Source organism: Carcharodon carcharias, chromosome 12 (genome assembly GCF_017639515.1).
Source record: "Carcharodon carcharias isolate sCarCar2 chromosome 12, sCarCar2.pri, whole genome shotgun sequence".
Taxonomy (NCBI): domain Eukaryota; kingdom Metazoa; phylum Chordata; class Chondrichthyes; order Lamniformes; family Lamnidae; genus Carcharodon; species Carcharodon carcharias.
Window position 1 is genome coordinate 65,717,492 of NC_054478.1, and position 14,190 is coordinate 65,731,681.

Genomic DNA, 14,190 nt, shown 5'->3' on the forward strand with positions numbered 1-14,190 from the left:
GTCTGGGGTCAGGTGCCCAAGCCTAGAGTGAAGAGTTAGAAAAACTCAAGTCTTAGGCAGGAGGTCAGAACATCCAAGTCTTGAGTAGAGGATTAGGTGGATTGAATCTCAGGCGGACTGTTAAACGGCCCGAGTCTCGGGCGAACGGTCAAAGGAGCTCGAGTCTCAGGCAGCTGAGTCTCGAGTGGGGTGTTCAGATGGCCCAAATCTCAAGTGATGTGTCCGTCAGCCTGAATCTTGGGCGGGGGATCAGGGAGGCTCGAGTCTCAGGCTGGGCGGCAGGGAGGGGTGCAGGGAGGCTTGAGTTTCAGGTGGGGGTCAAGCGACCCGAATTTCGGGCGTGGGATCAGATAGGCCTGAGTTTCTGGTAGGTATCAGTGAGACCTGAGTCTTGGGTGTGGGACCAGGGAGACCTGAGTCTTGGGCTTGGGGGTTGGTTAAGCAGCCTGAGTCTTGGGTGGGTGGTCCTGCAGCAGCCCCTGGGGAAGGATTTGGGGAGAGGACCTGCTGAGTTTGGAAGGGCAGGGGGGGGAGGGGTGTGGGAAGAGGGGCTGCTGAGTGTGTCAGGGGTAGGGGTTTGGGGAGAGGTGCTGCTATGTGTGGAGAGAGCAGAGTTGGGAAGAGGTTTCTGTTCATTTGTGTGATGGGGAACAGCATGGAATGTCTATGGAGTAGCTCATAGAGCATTAAAAGGGTTCAAGAAGGCAGTCTGGAAGTAAAGTGTATGTGGAATGTTGTGAGTGGCCTAGCAACACCTCGCAGCCCCCCTCTCCAGTCTTACCAGCAACCTCCCCGCCCCGTCTCCAGTTCCACCAGCAGCCATTTTGTTGATGAAGTGTTCTTTGTTTTATTTTCTGAGTTAATCTGGGATGGGTCCTTCTACCTTGGAATTTAGGTGTGGGACTTGGTTCTTAGCCAGGCTATAGACAATCTGGTATCTGCTTAACACTTTTTATTAATACTACATCTAAACGGTTTACAAAGTAGGCATGTTGTTCCTAGGCATGATTCTAGCCCCTCTCTCATCTAAAACCTAACTGACTGAAGTCAGGTGGACATCATACATTAGCGTATTCCATCTGTATACTACAACCACACTGGCCAATGGTGCAGCAGTTATAATTGGGAACAAGAGTCCAGAATTACACGAGTGCAGATACCTCAGAGGGTTGTAAAGCTGGGGGAGATTAGAGGCAGGGAGGAGCCTAAGGAAGGAATTGAAAACAGGGATGAGAACTTGAAAATCAAGACGTTGCTTGACTGGTCAGTGAGCACAGAGGGGTTAGCAGAACAGGACTTGGTGCGAATTAAGACAGCAGCAGCAGCAGTCTTGGATGACACAAGTATGTGGGAGACTGATCAGGAGTTTAAAAATCATGATTCTTAAATCCGAATTTACCAACTTCTATTTTTTGACTTGAAAGTATAAATTATAAATTCGGTTTTTTTTGCATCAGCAGTGTATAATTTACCATTGAAACCAGGAGATCTCTGATCCCCATCCTACCCGCCAGCTCCATGACCTCAGAATGGCCGCCGCCGGAACTGACGTGTGATCTGCTTCCTGCTGTACTGACCCCACCTAAAGACGCCATTACAAGTGGTTGCTGCTATGTTCAGTTAATATTTAAAAGGTGAAATATTCGCAATCCTGTTAAATATCGGCCCGTGCGCGTTGATGTGGCGTAAGTGTCTTAATTGCTTGTGTTGCCTTTAATGAAGGAGCGTTTGACTATTTTTAAAGTTTTAACACCATTGGTGCTGTCAGACCCCAGAGAGATAATAAATAAATGTTGGTTTTGGGCCTACAGTAGGGAAGGAAGTAACAGCAATAACTGCTGGCTATTTTACCAGTAGTATTAAAACAGAGCAGGTCGTGATATATACGATGCAAAAACGGATAACTTTGATTTTGGAGGAAGTGCTTATGGAAATACTTGTACTCTTATTTTTTTATCGATGTATCAATACACTTAAAACATCCTGATCTAATATTTACAATCAGGACTAGTAGTTTCGTAATGGTGGAATATATCACAGCAGAAGTATTAACTTTTTTTGAGTTGGAGTAAAATTTGACACTGGGCGGTTTAGTTCTTTATAACTTATGAACGAAACTTGCTAAGCAGTGGTTATATTACTGACAAATAAGGATGTGTTCAAGACATAACCTGGAGCTTGTGTTTTTATGTACTAATTTAGTTCTAAACGTCTGGGTGAAAAAACTGGGATTGTTTGAGCCTTTATTTTTGATTCTTTAAGTGCAGTTAGAGCTCCAAAATCATATGAGGCATGTGTGCAGGCTTGGGGTGAATTGTGCTGAAAGCCATATTGGCGAGGGTATTGCTGTGTGCAGGAAACATCTACTGGATGTATGTAAAGTAGGCAGATCATGATGTGCAATGGTGATTTGATATCAGTGATGACATTTTGGAGATCATTGCCTCAGCTTGCACAACTGAACCTGTTAACCAGCAGGGAGAGCCCCTGCCCCTCCCCCAATCAATTGGTGCTACTTAAAGGGACCATCAACTGTTTGTAATGTTGCTTCAAATCTCGGTGTTTGCTTTCTATTGTTTAAAGTTGCAGAGGTCTACAAGGAGTGGTATGGTAGATGCTGAAATATCTATTGCTGACTTCAGGGCTTCTGTACAAACCAGTTGCATCCAGATATGGGTGCACTCGTCAGCATTCCCCTTGGAATGTAGCATGGCCATGTAGAGTAGGACAAGATGGAAGAGGGTCGGAGAGAGAGAAGGCCTCTCATCAGAAGACCACATCTGCCTAAGGTGCTCAGGGATCAATTCTCCTTGGCAAAGAAACAATGTATGAGATGTCTGTGCTTCACTAAGGATGTCCTCACTGAAATCTGCCCCCTGTTGCAGTCCGAGCCACAATCTCGGAGTAGGGCAAGGACAGTGGTGGTGAACCTTTGTGTGCTGGCTCCTGGGCTAGGGCTGGAGATATTGGCAATACTTTGCCGTTTTCCACCTCCTGTTTGTGAGGGAGATCACTGTCACTCTGTTCGTTGAGAGATAACTATATTTCATTCTCCTCACTCAAGAGGAGCATGCATGTGGCTTCACTCGGATTGTGGGTTTTCCCAAGGTGCAGGGTGCCATTGATTGCAGAGACATTGTTTTGCAGTTGCCACATGTCATCTCTGCCCTACACCAGAGTCAAAAGGGATTATACTCCCTCAACATTCCACTGTAATGCAGGTCACTGCCCAGTATCCTGGCTGCCTTCATTCTGTGCTGCCAATGCATTTGAACCACCATGGCAAACCAGAGGGTGGTTACTGGATGAAGAGGGCTATTTTCTCCCAACTTGTGTGCAACCCATGCACATGTGTGCAACTTGCATAGAAAGTCACAGAGTAGACCATTGTGTGCTAAAGCAATAGTTCCATTGGCTGGACTACTTTGGAAGAGCCCTGCAGTACTTGGTAGAGTGTGTGTCAAGATTTGTGGTGGTCTGCTGCATGCTGCACAACCTTGCTGTTGTGCTCAGCAGTTCAGCAAGAGGAGGAGAAGGAGGGAGCAGCCAACCTGTACTGTCTCGTTCTGGCCAAGCTGTCCATGAAGATCGCAGCGTCCGATCCCAGTAACGGCTGCACCAATTCCCCATTTACACACAGCCTCACACCTTTACTTCTGCCTGACACAGATCATCATTGTCTCTGCTTGGCCACAATGCAAAAATAAAAGCCACTAGAAAATAATTTCAAGACAAATTTATAAATGAAATTATGCTATATTGCAACTAATCACCCATGTGCTTTACCTTGGTGCTCGTCTTCCACAACACAAGAAATGGGAGCAAGAGGAGGCCATTTGGTCCATCGAGCCTGCTCCACCATTCAATAAGATCATGGTTGATCTGACTGTGGCCTTAACTCCACTTTCCTGCCTGTCTCCAAAACCATTGACTCCTTTATGGTTTAAAAATTTGTATAACTGAGCCATGAATATATTCGATGACCTCCCTTCCACTGTCCAAAATAGTACATTCTAAAGATTGATAACCCTCAGAGAAGAAATTCCTCCTTATCTCCATTTTAAATGGGAGACTCCTTATTTTGAAACTCTGCCCTTTGTTCTAGATTCCCCCATGCTCTCAGCATCTACCCTATCAAGCTCCCTCCGAAACTCCCCTTATATTTCAACAAGATTGTCTCATTCTTCTAAACTCCAATGAGTATAGGCTCAACCTGTTCAACCCTTCATCATAACACAACCCCTTCATCCCAAGTATCAACCTTGTGAACCTTCTCTTAATTACCTCCAATGCCAATTTATTCCTCAAGTAAGGAGACCAAAACCATGAGCATTTGCCTGCCCCAGTGCCCCTGTGCAGTTCTAACCCAGTGGCTTGTGGAAGGCTGTTGACTTTCAGGAGACTGCAGATGGGCTTTGAGGGCGACCCTAGAGCAGCTCTGTGCCTAGAGGGCCCAGCTGTGAGCAAAACCATCTCAGCATGGATGGCAGTAGTCTGGAGTGGCTGGGACAGGCAACAGCAAAGGCACTGGTGGAGTGACAGAATGTTGAGGACAAATGCTGCTTTTGAGAGGACAACAGATTTGTGCTCCATGATGCCGCTGCCACTCCTCCACCACCACCACCACACACACATACCCCCTACTTCCCCCAACGCCACACCTCAGCAGTTCTAGTAATCTGTTGAAGGACAAATTGCTGGACTGCTGTGATAACCTGCATGCCCCTTCTGAATACAGTAATCCACAGCCATGATAGCAGCCACTTGAACCAGGAAACAAGTTAACCTTGCATGCCAGCTGTCCAAGCTAAATTTGTAACACTCGGATGTTAGGTGACATCAACTTATGCTGTGATGGAAGCTATGATGTTAGCCATCAGTCACTGTGTCATGGTTGGGTCCGCAAGTATGTAAATGGATTTGGCCTCCAGTTCTGTTCTGCAAAGGATAGGCTCCAAGCTCTATATGAAGCACTGTTAAAGTTGGTGCTGAACTCCATACTATTTGGTGTTAGCCACAGGCTTCCCAGTGTACTGAGCATTTTGTTGTGGTTATCCATCAGTGTTCTTTTATAGGTCATCCCATCGAAGTGTTCATCTGAGTCCTGTGCAACAGAAGGCATATATAATCTTGCCCTCTGATCTGGTACCAGCATAACAATCCACTTGTTCATGGTCACTATTAGTCATGCTAGTTTCATGAAGGAATTAATGTCTATAATGTTACTGGAAATTTTTTTCTAAATAGAGTTTAGTGGTGTGTGTGTGTGTGTATATGAGTGTGTATTAATTAGATTAAAGCCAGCTGGTCTAGAGGCTTTGTATGGAAAGAAGTAGGTGTGAAATGCTAATTAAACATGGAGAAGTTTAGAAACATAGGTGTCAAGGGGGCAATTTGCATTTTTAAATAAGGCATTCAAAAAAATGGGTGAAATCTTGCACCTAGCTGGAAGACACCAATGTTTATTTTTTTCAGCTTACTAATAAATGAATGGAAGGATATTGTTAGAAGATGTAACGTTTAAAGCCTGGTGATACAGTGGAAAATTTACTTTCAAAGGTAAAGCTAGATATAAACAGAAAGGAGTTTGTGTGTGTGTAAGGCAGAGGCATTTAAGACTTAACCAGCCTCCAACTGTGTGCAAGAAATCAACTGGCAAGGAACTTCATTTTGAATTCGTAAGGTCAAATGAGCTTTGCCTGGGGTCTTTTTAAATCTGAGTTTTACTGTTGCCTTAATGGGGGCGTAACTGAGAGTCAGATTAATTAGGGAATTTTTGTAGTAGTAATTTTGTTGATTTATCTATGTGCTTACAATTTTTCTTGTATCAATGTTTAATTTTTTTTAATTAAAAAACCTCGAGATTCGGTGGCCTTATTACTACTGAATTCAAAGCCTGCATCTTGAAATATACAAGTTGCGAAAATGGGTTATGACAGTTGTTTCAAGTTTCCGTCCGGCATTTGAGCAACTCAGGCTTTACCATCAGCTGTGTCATAATACTAGCCTTTTGTTCCAGATATTGTTTAATTTAATTTAAACTACCCAGCTGCTGTGATGGGATTTGAACTCGTGTCTCCAGATCATTAGTCTAGGCCTCTGAATTCACATCATCAACTATGTTATTCTACCCCTTGTGATATAATTGAACTTCATTGTACTGCATCCAGGTCCTCAGAGCTTGATTCCTGGCATTGGCTATCTGCTTCCACTGCCTTCTGAGCATGTGTACACAACCTCCTAGCCCCAGGTGAAAACAGAACATCTTTCCTCCTTTTCCACCACCTCCACCAAAGCTTCCAGTGCAGTGTCCGAAAACCTTGGATCCTGCACTCCCCCATGTAGTGCAATTCCTCAGTGTCTCCCAGGTCAGAGGCACTTCTGCATGACTGTTATCATCTGCTACAGCCAGAATGCACTTCCCCTATAAGTGATGCTTGACATGCACTATAATTTCCCTGCTCAATTTCTTACCTTTGTAATTGCCTTTGTTTAAATTTACGAAGATAGTTGGTTAAAGTGGTCTGGGGAAATAGATTAAAAAGTAAGATTGTAGACAAGACCCAGTGGTAGCCATTTAAGGAGTTTCTAAGTAAATGGACATTGTGGAGGGAGATATGGAGATTGGCATCTGTCAGCAGATCAGCATCAGGTTAGCAGTGGGAGCATTGAGCTGGATGGGAAAGAAGTTAGCAAGATTAGCCCCCAGTGCATGCACCAGGTTTGTAAGGTCAGCAAGTGAAGCTGGGACAAGAGAGTAGGTAGTTAGTTCAAGGGATGGTGGGGGATTTTGGGAATGAGGTGAGATGTGAAGTACCCAATAAGGAAGCAGTGAAAGGTATTATTGGGAAGTGGAAAGGGAAGGAAATGGTTAAGGCAGATCCAAGAAGAGTAATGATGGGAATTGGAAGTAATTGGATTGGAATGCAAATTGACATTAAGGAAATGCAGGTTACTTAAGAATAAGATAGATACAGTGCCCAGGATTTAACTGCAGAACAGGGAGAAGTCATTAAGACAAAATCTTAGTTTTGGTCAGTGGTGGAGTCTGTATGGAGCTTGCTTCTTATGCCTAGGTTTGGAGACATGTTTGTATTTTGATTGGCATACTAGGTAAATTGACTCTTAGTTAAGAATTGATCTTGCATTATAAATTTTATACTTAACCAAAGATACAATTTGAATTTCAAATGTGAAATTGCTGTGTGCTTTTTGGATAGATTTCTTCTTAGGTTACCCATTTCCTTTTGCAATGGAAGGCCCAACATGCTTGCAAATGGGCTATAGTATAGAGCTATCTGTTCAAAGGTTGCTGATTTGTAAATTGATTATTTTTCTGAAGGATATAGGGAAACATTATTTTCACTATGTAACTTCCTTTTCAGCAATTGCTAAAGTAGTGTATTTCTTAAATAATTTACACTGAGAAATTTACAGAGAAATGTATTTAGACACATGAATAAAATTCATCTTGAATACTAAGCTTTCATTTAAACTAAAGTTTTTTGGTGGTATTGTACGTGATACCAGCTCAATGGATGTCCACATATAGAAACTACTACACTTGCATGTAGCTTGCTCACCATGAGTTATTTGAATGTATATGTCCTGCTTTTTAAGTTTGCTGTGGCAGATAAACTATTCATTTGGAATTGGTCACTGATTTAATTTTGCTTCATAATTTCACACAATGGCTATTTATGATGCATCTGATAACCTAGCAAGTATCACCTGTCTCAAATTTTCTTATTTATTCTACTCATTGCTCCCATCTAATTGAGGATTTTTTTTCCACAGGATTTCGTCATTAATGCCAAAAACAAATGCCTCCTTAAAATGAGTGTTTTAACCAGAGTCAAGAAATCTATTTTGTTTGACTGACATTTGAAGCTTTATTCCTGTGTTAATTAGTGACCTGTCCGGGTCTATTGATTCTTATTCAATATCCCGCTGAAAAGGACTTTTGTTATGTCGTACCTGGAGATGATCTACACATTATCTGCTTTGTCTAGCTTTAACCAACATGATAATTAGCAAGCGACTAAATTGTACAGATATCTTAATACTAAAGGATCAAAGCACATTTATGTAATTTTCAAATGTAGAAGCACCTAATTCATTTTTTTAAATCGCAGTGCTTTATGGGGATGGAGCCCAAACCCTCAAGACTACCCACAAGATTATCTGTTGAAGCACATAACCCTCTATCAACATCTTCATCAGGAACAAAAAAGTTGTATGAGGGTAGATCAAATGGCCTGGGTGACTCGTATGCAACAAGAGAAACTCCAAACAAAATTGAAAATGAAGTTCAGGTAACAGCTACTTCAGTTATCTTTTTGTGGCAATTGTAGCTATGAAATAAATACTACAATTACTTGCAATTATAAAGTATCATTTTATTTCTAAAAATACTTCACAGGACGAGTTAGTGAAATTAGCTATGATAAAGTTTGGACTTGATTGCTGGATCGAAAAGATGGGGTTTTATAAAGGCTATTAAATATAAAAACAAGGAAAGGAATTTTATAAATTGGGGCTGAGGTGCTCTTTTTCACCAGCGGTGAGCTGCAAAGAATGTCAAAGTTGAAGGAATTAAGAATATGGGAGAGGGCGCAGTTAGGTGAGGTTGCAGAGGGCAAAAGGCTATGAAGAGATTTTAAAATGGACACAGGTTTTATATTCTAGAAGGGTGTTTGAAAGATAAGACCAGAGCCAATCTTTAGGCATTTATTTATAGTTATACATTACGAGCATACACCTTCTAACTCAACAACCATTTAGTCATTCGGTATTTCAGAACTTGAGTATTGCTGAAAGAAGAGACGTCAAAGCTTTTCGTCTTATGTTCATCAGGATGCTTCAAGAATACCAATATTTGGGGAAAACAACAATTTATACTGTATGAGAAGAGTGCTGATTGGCAAGTGGACTCTGGTAGAGGCATTGCCAAGGGGAATGCATCAGTGATACTGATTGAAAGTTAACTGCCAAGCATTGTTTGAAATTTAAACCAGGCAGTTTGACCCTGATTGGTCAAGGAGCTGCACTGAGCAATGAATTAGTGAATGGCTGTCGGTTATTTTGTTTAGCTGAAACAGGTGCAATGTATGTGTGATTCTGCAATTGGGCAGTATTTGCTAAATAATTCTTTGGTGTGCTAAGAATTATGCTGACAACCAATTTAAGATTGTCAGTCGGACTCACAATGTGGCACATTTATGTGTACTAGAAGCTACATGTATTAATACACAGGGCCCATTTCTTTGCAGACAGAAAGATCATGTACACGTATTGTGCCTGTTTCAGCTAAACAGAATAAATGATAGCCATTCACTGGCTCATTCCTCAGGGCAATGCCATGACTAATCAGGGACAAGCTGTCTGGTTTAAATGTCAAACGATGCTTGGCAGTTAACTGTCAGTCACATCACTGGTGCACCCTCCACAGCAATGCTTCTACCAATGAGATCCCACTTGCCAACAGATCTGCACTCTCTTCTCAAACAGTATAAATTGTTGTTTCTCCCCTTTTTTATATTGGCGTTCTTGATAAATGTCCTGATGAGTGCAAGATGAAAAGTTTAGACATCTCTTTTCAGCAGTAATCAACACCCATTGGTTCAGTCGTGTCTATTTATAGGAGCACAAGTGAATTTCCTGTTTCCACCGCCTGCATACAATTAATAGATTTCCAGATTTAACTTTTTATTTGCCATGAAAGATTCTCAACTTTTAACCTGTTTCATCGTAGTACTTAACTGTAACATATCAGAACCAGTGTCTGGCCTGGTCTGTGTGTCCAATAGTTCAAATGACCAATCAATCTTTACAAATGTTCTCTCCCTTCTTTAGATGTAACATCTTTTTGTGAGGACCTTGTACGATTAACCAAAATGGGCGTGATACTCTAACTTGAATTGTTGATTTGTAGTTATTCCAGGTCTATTCCACTTAATATCTAAACCAATATCTTTAAAAGCCCCACAAAACAAACTCCCAATTTTAAATTGTGCTCTAATCTTAACATTTCTCACTCTGCATTACCACCCCAAAAGAAATCAACGTGCATCATGAAAATACCTGAAAGTTTTCTTTTATAATAGCAATCAAACATTGCAAGATCATCTTTTTAGTTAAACATAACCTATTTTCAGCAAAACAGATCTTGCCTAAAAATAACACACTCTAAGCAATATTCAAGCTATAGATATGTTTATCTTCCATAGTTACCTTCTGCATCTGTCAGCTCTTTGGATGGTTTCAGAACAATTCTCTCTAAAAGGTACTACCCTGCAGAAATACAGCTTTTATATTGATTGATCTCCACTCATGAATATTTGCCAAAAGAGTTAAATAGATCACTTTTCCAATTATGGGAGAAACTGTATCACCCAATCGCTCTTCAAAACCCTTAACAACTAACCTTGCTTTAACCTTATTTGCCCATCTACAAGGATTTTCAGTACCAATCCACCCACGTGACAAAACTTGTCTAGTACCTCCAGAATAAAATCAACTTTCTCCAACTAGGTAATTTCCTTTTTTTTTGCCACTCTTTAGTTTATCCATGATTATTAGCAGCCACCATGGTTTTTATTTAAAACCCATCTGATTCATTAATGTGCTTTAGGGAAGAAAATCTGCCATCTTTATCTGGTCTGACATGCCTGTGACTCCAGACTGTCAGCAATGTGGTTGACTCTTAACCGCCCTCTGAAATGGTCCAGTAAGTCACTCAGTTCCAGGGCAATTAGGGATGGGCAACAAATGCTGGCCTTGCCTGCGACACCCATATCCCATGAAAGAGTTTTAAGAAGTACATGGTTGTAAGGACTTCTGCTTCTAGTTCTGTTCAGAATCTGTTCTGTAGTCTTTATTTCATTATCTAATCCAGTCAAGTTACAACTTCTACTTGCACTTTAAGACTGTTGGGACAGCAACTGAGATCTCCCATTTTGCGCAATTAGAAGGTCTTTCTCTGGCACGTGATACTTTTCTGACACAAGTCACTCTTGGACTTGCTATCAGTATTTTCATAGCTAGCTCTTGCTTTCCACTCTTTTACCCCACTCTGCCAGTCCATGGACCTCACTTCTTGGCCATCATGTAGAATATCCATTCAATATTTAAACTTGCCAGTGGTTTTTCCTGCACATCCCACAGTTGTTACAGCCCTCCATTCATTAGACCCCTCTAGAATATTTGACACCCACTCTGGCAATTAGCTGTTGGATGTAACATCTCACGTATGTCATGATTATTTCCATCACTGCTATTCAGCCCTTGATCTACACTCTTCTATTTCTCATGGCCTTCATCACAAAACTCATGAACATTTGAGGTACAAGGTGCCTTGTTGACTTCTATCAACAGCTCTGAGATTTTGTATTCAATTCTGGTTAATCATGAGGAATGGGCCTTAACAGTTTGATTGCTGTGTTTGATAAGTACTGTCTTTTAATCACAGTTTATTACTTTACCAGGGCCTTTCCACTTCCTATGACCACCTCTTTTATAATGCATCACATCTCCTGAACTATATTTTGTCTTCAATGGTTTTAAGCTGACCAAATGCTTTCTGAATTTTCTCCCAGGCCTCAGCCTTGATTGAAAGCAGGACTATCTGCATGTGAAGCATTATAATGGGCAGAGAAACATTGAATACATTCCAGTATCTTCTAGAGCAGGAAGAATATCGCACTGCATAGACAATTTGGAAATAAACACATAGATTAATTGATAGGGACTGCGCCCTCCTCCCCCCCACCCCATCCCAAAAAATCTGGAGTGAATTCTTTTGCATGGAGCGTCCACATTGGGGCAGTTCTCAACTTGCAGTGTAGTCGACCATCTAAAATTTTACTTGGCTTTTCATTAATTGCCACGTGATTTATTTCATGGAATCTATTACTTCAAGAATTTTCAGCTGTGGTATTAATGATCTTTATACATTTCTCTGAACTCGTTATTGGCAAATTCCCCACTAATTATCAGTTAGAAAATTCACTGGTGCCCAAGTCTATGGATGAAATCCCAAATTGTCTGTGCAGTGCAATATTCTTCCTGCTCTAGAAGATACTGGAACGAATCAGTATTTTTCTGTCCATTATAATACTTTACATGCAGATAGTCCTGCTTTCATCAAGGCTGATGCCTGGGAGAAAATTCAGAAAGCACTCGGTCATCATAAAACCATTTAAGACAAAATTTAGTCCAAACACTTTCTCCATGATTTTGTCTATAATAACCCTTTTGTCCTTTGAGTATTATTGTAGGTAGACTAAATGTGATCTACAAAATGTAGAGATGAAAACATTTCTTTGCCCCATACCTTTTTATATCAATGTCAATTACCTCATTAAAGTCACGTGCTTATGGAATCCTTACGGAAAGATGTGGTGGCACCCTCTAATACTTTTTACAGATTTCACAATTGTCACTGATCTCTTAGCGTTGCACACTTCATTAACCACATCTGCATCAATTTAGCACCATTTTTAACCTTTGAGAAGTTGGATTAGCAAATTGTTCATGTAACTCAGTAAGAAGTTTTTTTTTTCCTTTACGCTTCTGGTCTAACGTATGGGCATACAATAATGTGCTGGAAACTGGAGACTCGCTAACTTTCCAAAAATTAATTACCTTAATCTGCCCCATGTCACGTTTCATGTATGCCTCTTTAGTAGAAGGTTTACTCAACAACATAGGTATTTCACTAGGGAATTTATCAGTACTTAAAATGGCTTATTGTAGCTATTTTACACGGAATTACAACTCTTTAGTGACCTCGGTGTTATCACCAAACCTAAAGCAAGTAACACATCTACACTCCTTAACTTTTCATTAAGCAGTGAGGATCAGTGAATCAAAATAACATTTTTACCAATCTGTTCCACGTACTGTTGAAGTGCAAGCACTATCCAGCAATGAACAGTTAAAGGAGTCCACAATTAACACATTCACCAGAGGACTCTAAATTTGTGATCAGCACAATTTGTTGGGATGCATCATTATCTTCATCCTCTTCCTTAGAATTCTTTTCATCAGGAGAGGACCCAACCTCTTCCACTTTAGACAGTTCACTGCCTGAAGATACTTCAAGTCACACCTGAAGCACCTATTAACTGTTCCTTGGGCGTTCCGGTGATTCCTTCATCTAACATTGTTGTTTTATTTCAGTCTTCTGCTGTAATAGCCAGAAGTGTTTTCATCCTCATTTTCCTTCTCTTTAATCTTTCCATTGTATTGATGCCGTGCCCAGCATTTGAACCATTTCGAAATCAGGTTATCATTGCGTCTTCTATTCTTTGCGTCATCATGGAATGTGACATTTGTTCCATGAAGGCTGAAGGAAATGACGACTTATCTCTGGAATTTTTTCAATGCAGCAGACATGTGATCTAACAGAGTCTACGCATCAGGGAACTAAATGTCATTTAGAACCTATAAGGTGGTCCATAGGAGACGCCTTAGTACATCTAGCAATTTAATCGCTAGTACTAATCCAGGGATCTTCAAATTGAATTTTGTCCAAATTTTATACAATCTATTAACAAGTCCATGTTGTTATATTCTTCGATAGATTTCAGAAAAAAAATTCACTCCATAAAAGTCTGACCATGTTGCATTAGCATTTAACAGATCATTTTTTATGTAGATTTCATCCAAGAACTCTTGTAGAAGGTCCAAACATTAATCACTATTCCAACTGACAGGCATCCATCTCACAAAGTATTTCTGATTTCACTACTACTTGTAGGAAGTGACAACCTAAAGCCATACTTCCTTTCCTTTTGGAAAGGGATCTTAACGTATGTCCTTTTCATTCTTTCACTGGTCATATAGTTGTTACTCAACATCTGAGAGTAATCACAGCCTGACAATTTCCTCCTGCTTTCTACCATTTTCCACAATGGTTACTAGAATTGTAATTTTCTGTTTGAGAATTTTTTCTGAAGGAGCTTTTCTTCTCCCTTTAGTTGCCCATTTTCTGTTAGATCTGTTAATGTGTTGGTTGTGGGACCAAGTGGCTCTGCTGCTTTTGGTGTACAGCATGAAGTCCTTCTGTACCTTTTTTATTGGGTTGATCCTTGAGTCTAAATTCTTCCTAATGCTGATCTGTTATTTCCTCTTATAGTCCTCATTGAATGTTCCCCCTGTTCCTCTTTAGTCAACTCTTCCTATATA

The 14,190-nt window shown here is 40.7% G+C and overlaps 1 protein-coding gene across 3 annotated transcripts in view; it reads left to right on the top strand.

The window, feature by feature from the left end:
- Window positions 1-1,533: 1,533 nt before the first annotated feature.
- Window positions 1,534-14,190, top strand: part of marchf7 (membrane-associated ring finger (C3HC4) 7) — an 81,975-nt gene continuing 69,318 nt past the window's right edge. For 2 of the 3 annotated variants that reach the window (XR_005944638.1, XM_041201843.1), the window contains exons 1-2: window positions 1,554-1,685; window positions 8,136-8,315. Coding sequence is in view for 2 of the 3 variants with exons in the window: in XM_041201843.1 (XP_041057777.1) it covers window positions 8,142-8,315 (174 nt within the window). In the remaining variant the exon portion in view is untranslated. Of the gene's footprint in view, window positions 1,686-8,135; window positions 8,316-14,190 lie in introns of all 3 variants that reach the window. The other variant, XM_041201845.1, reaches the window with a different exon arrangement.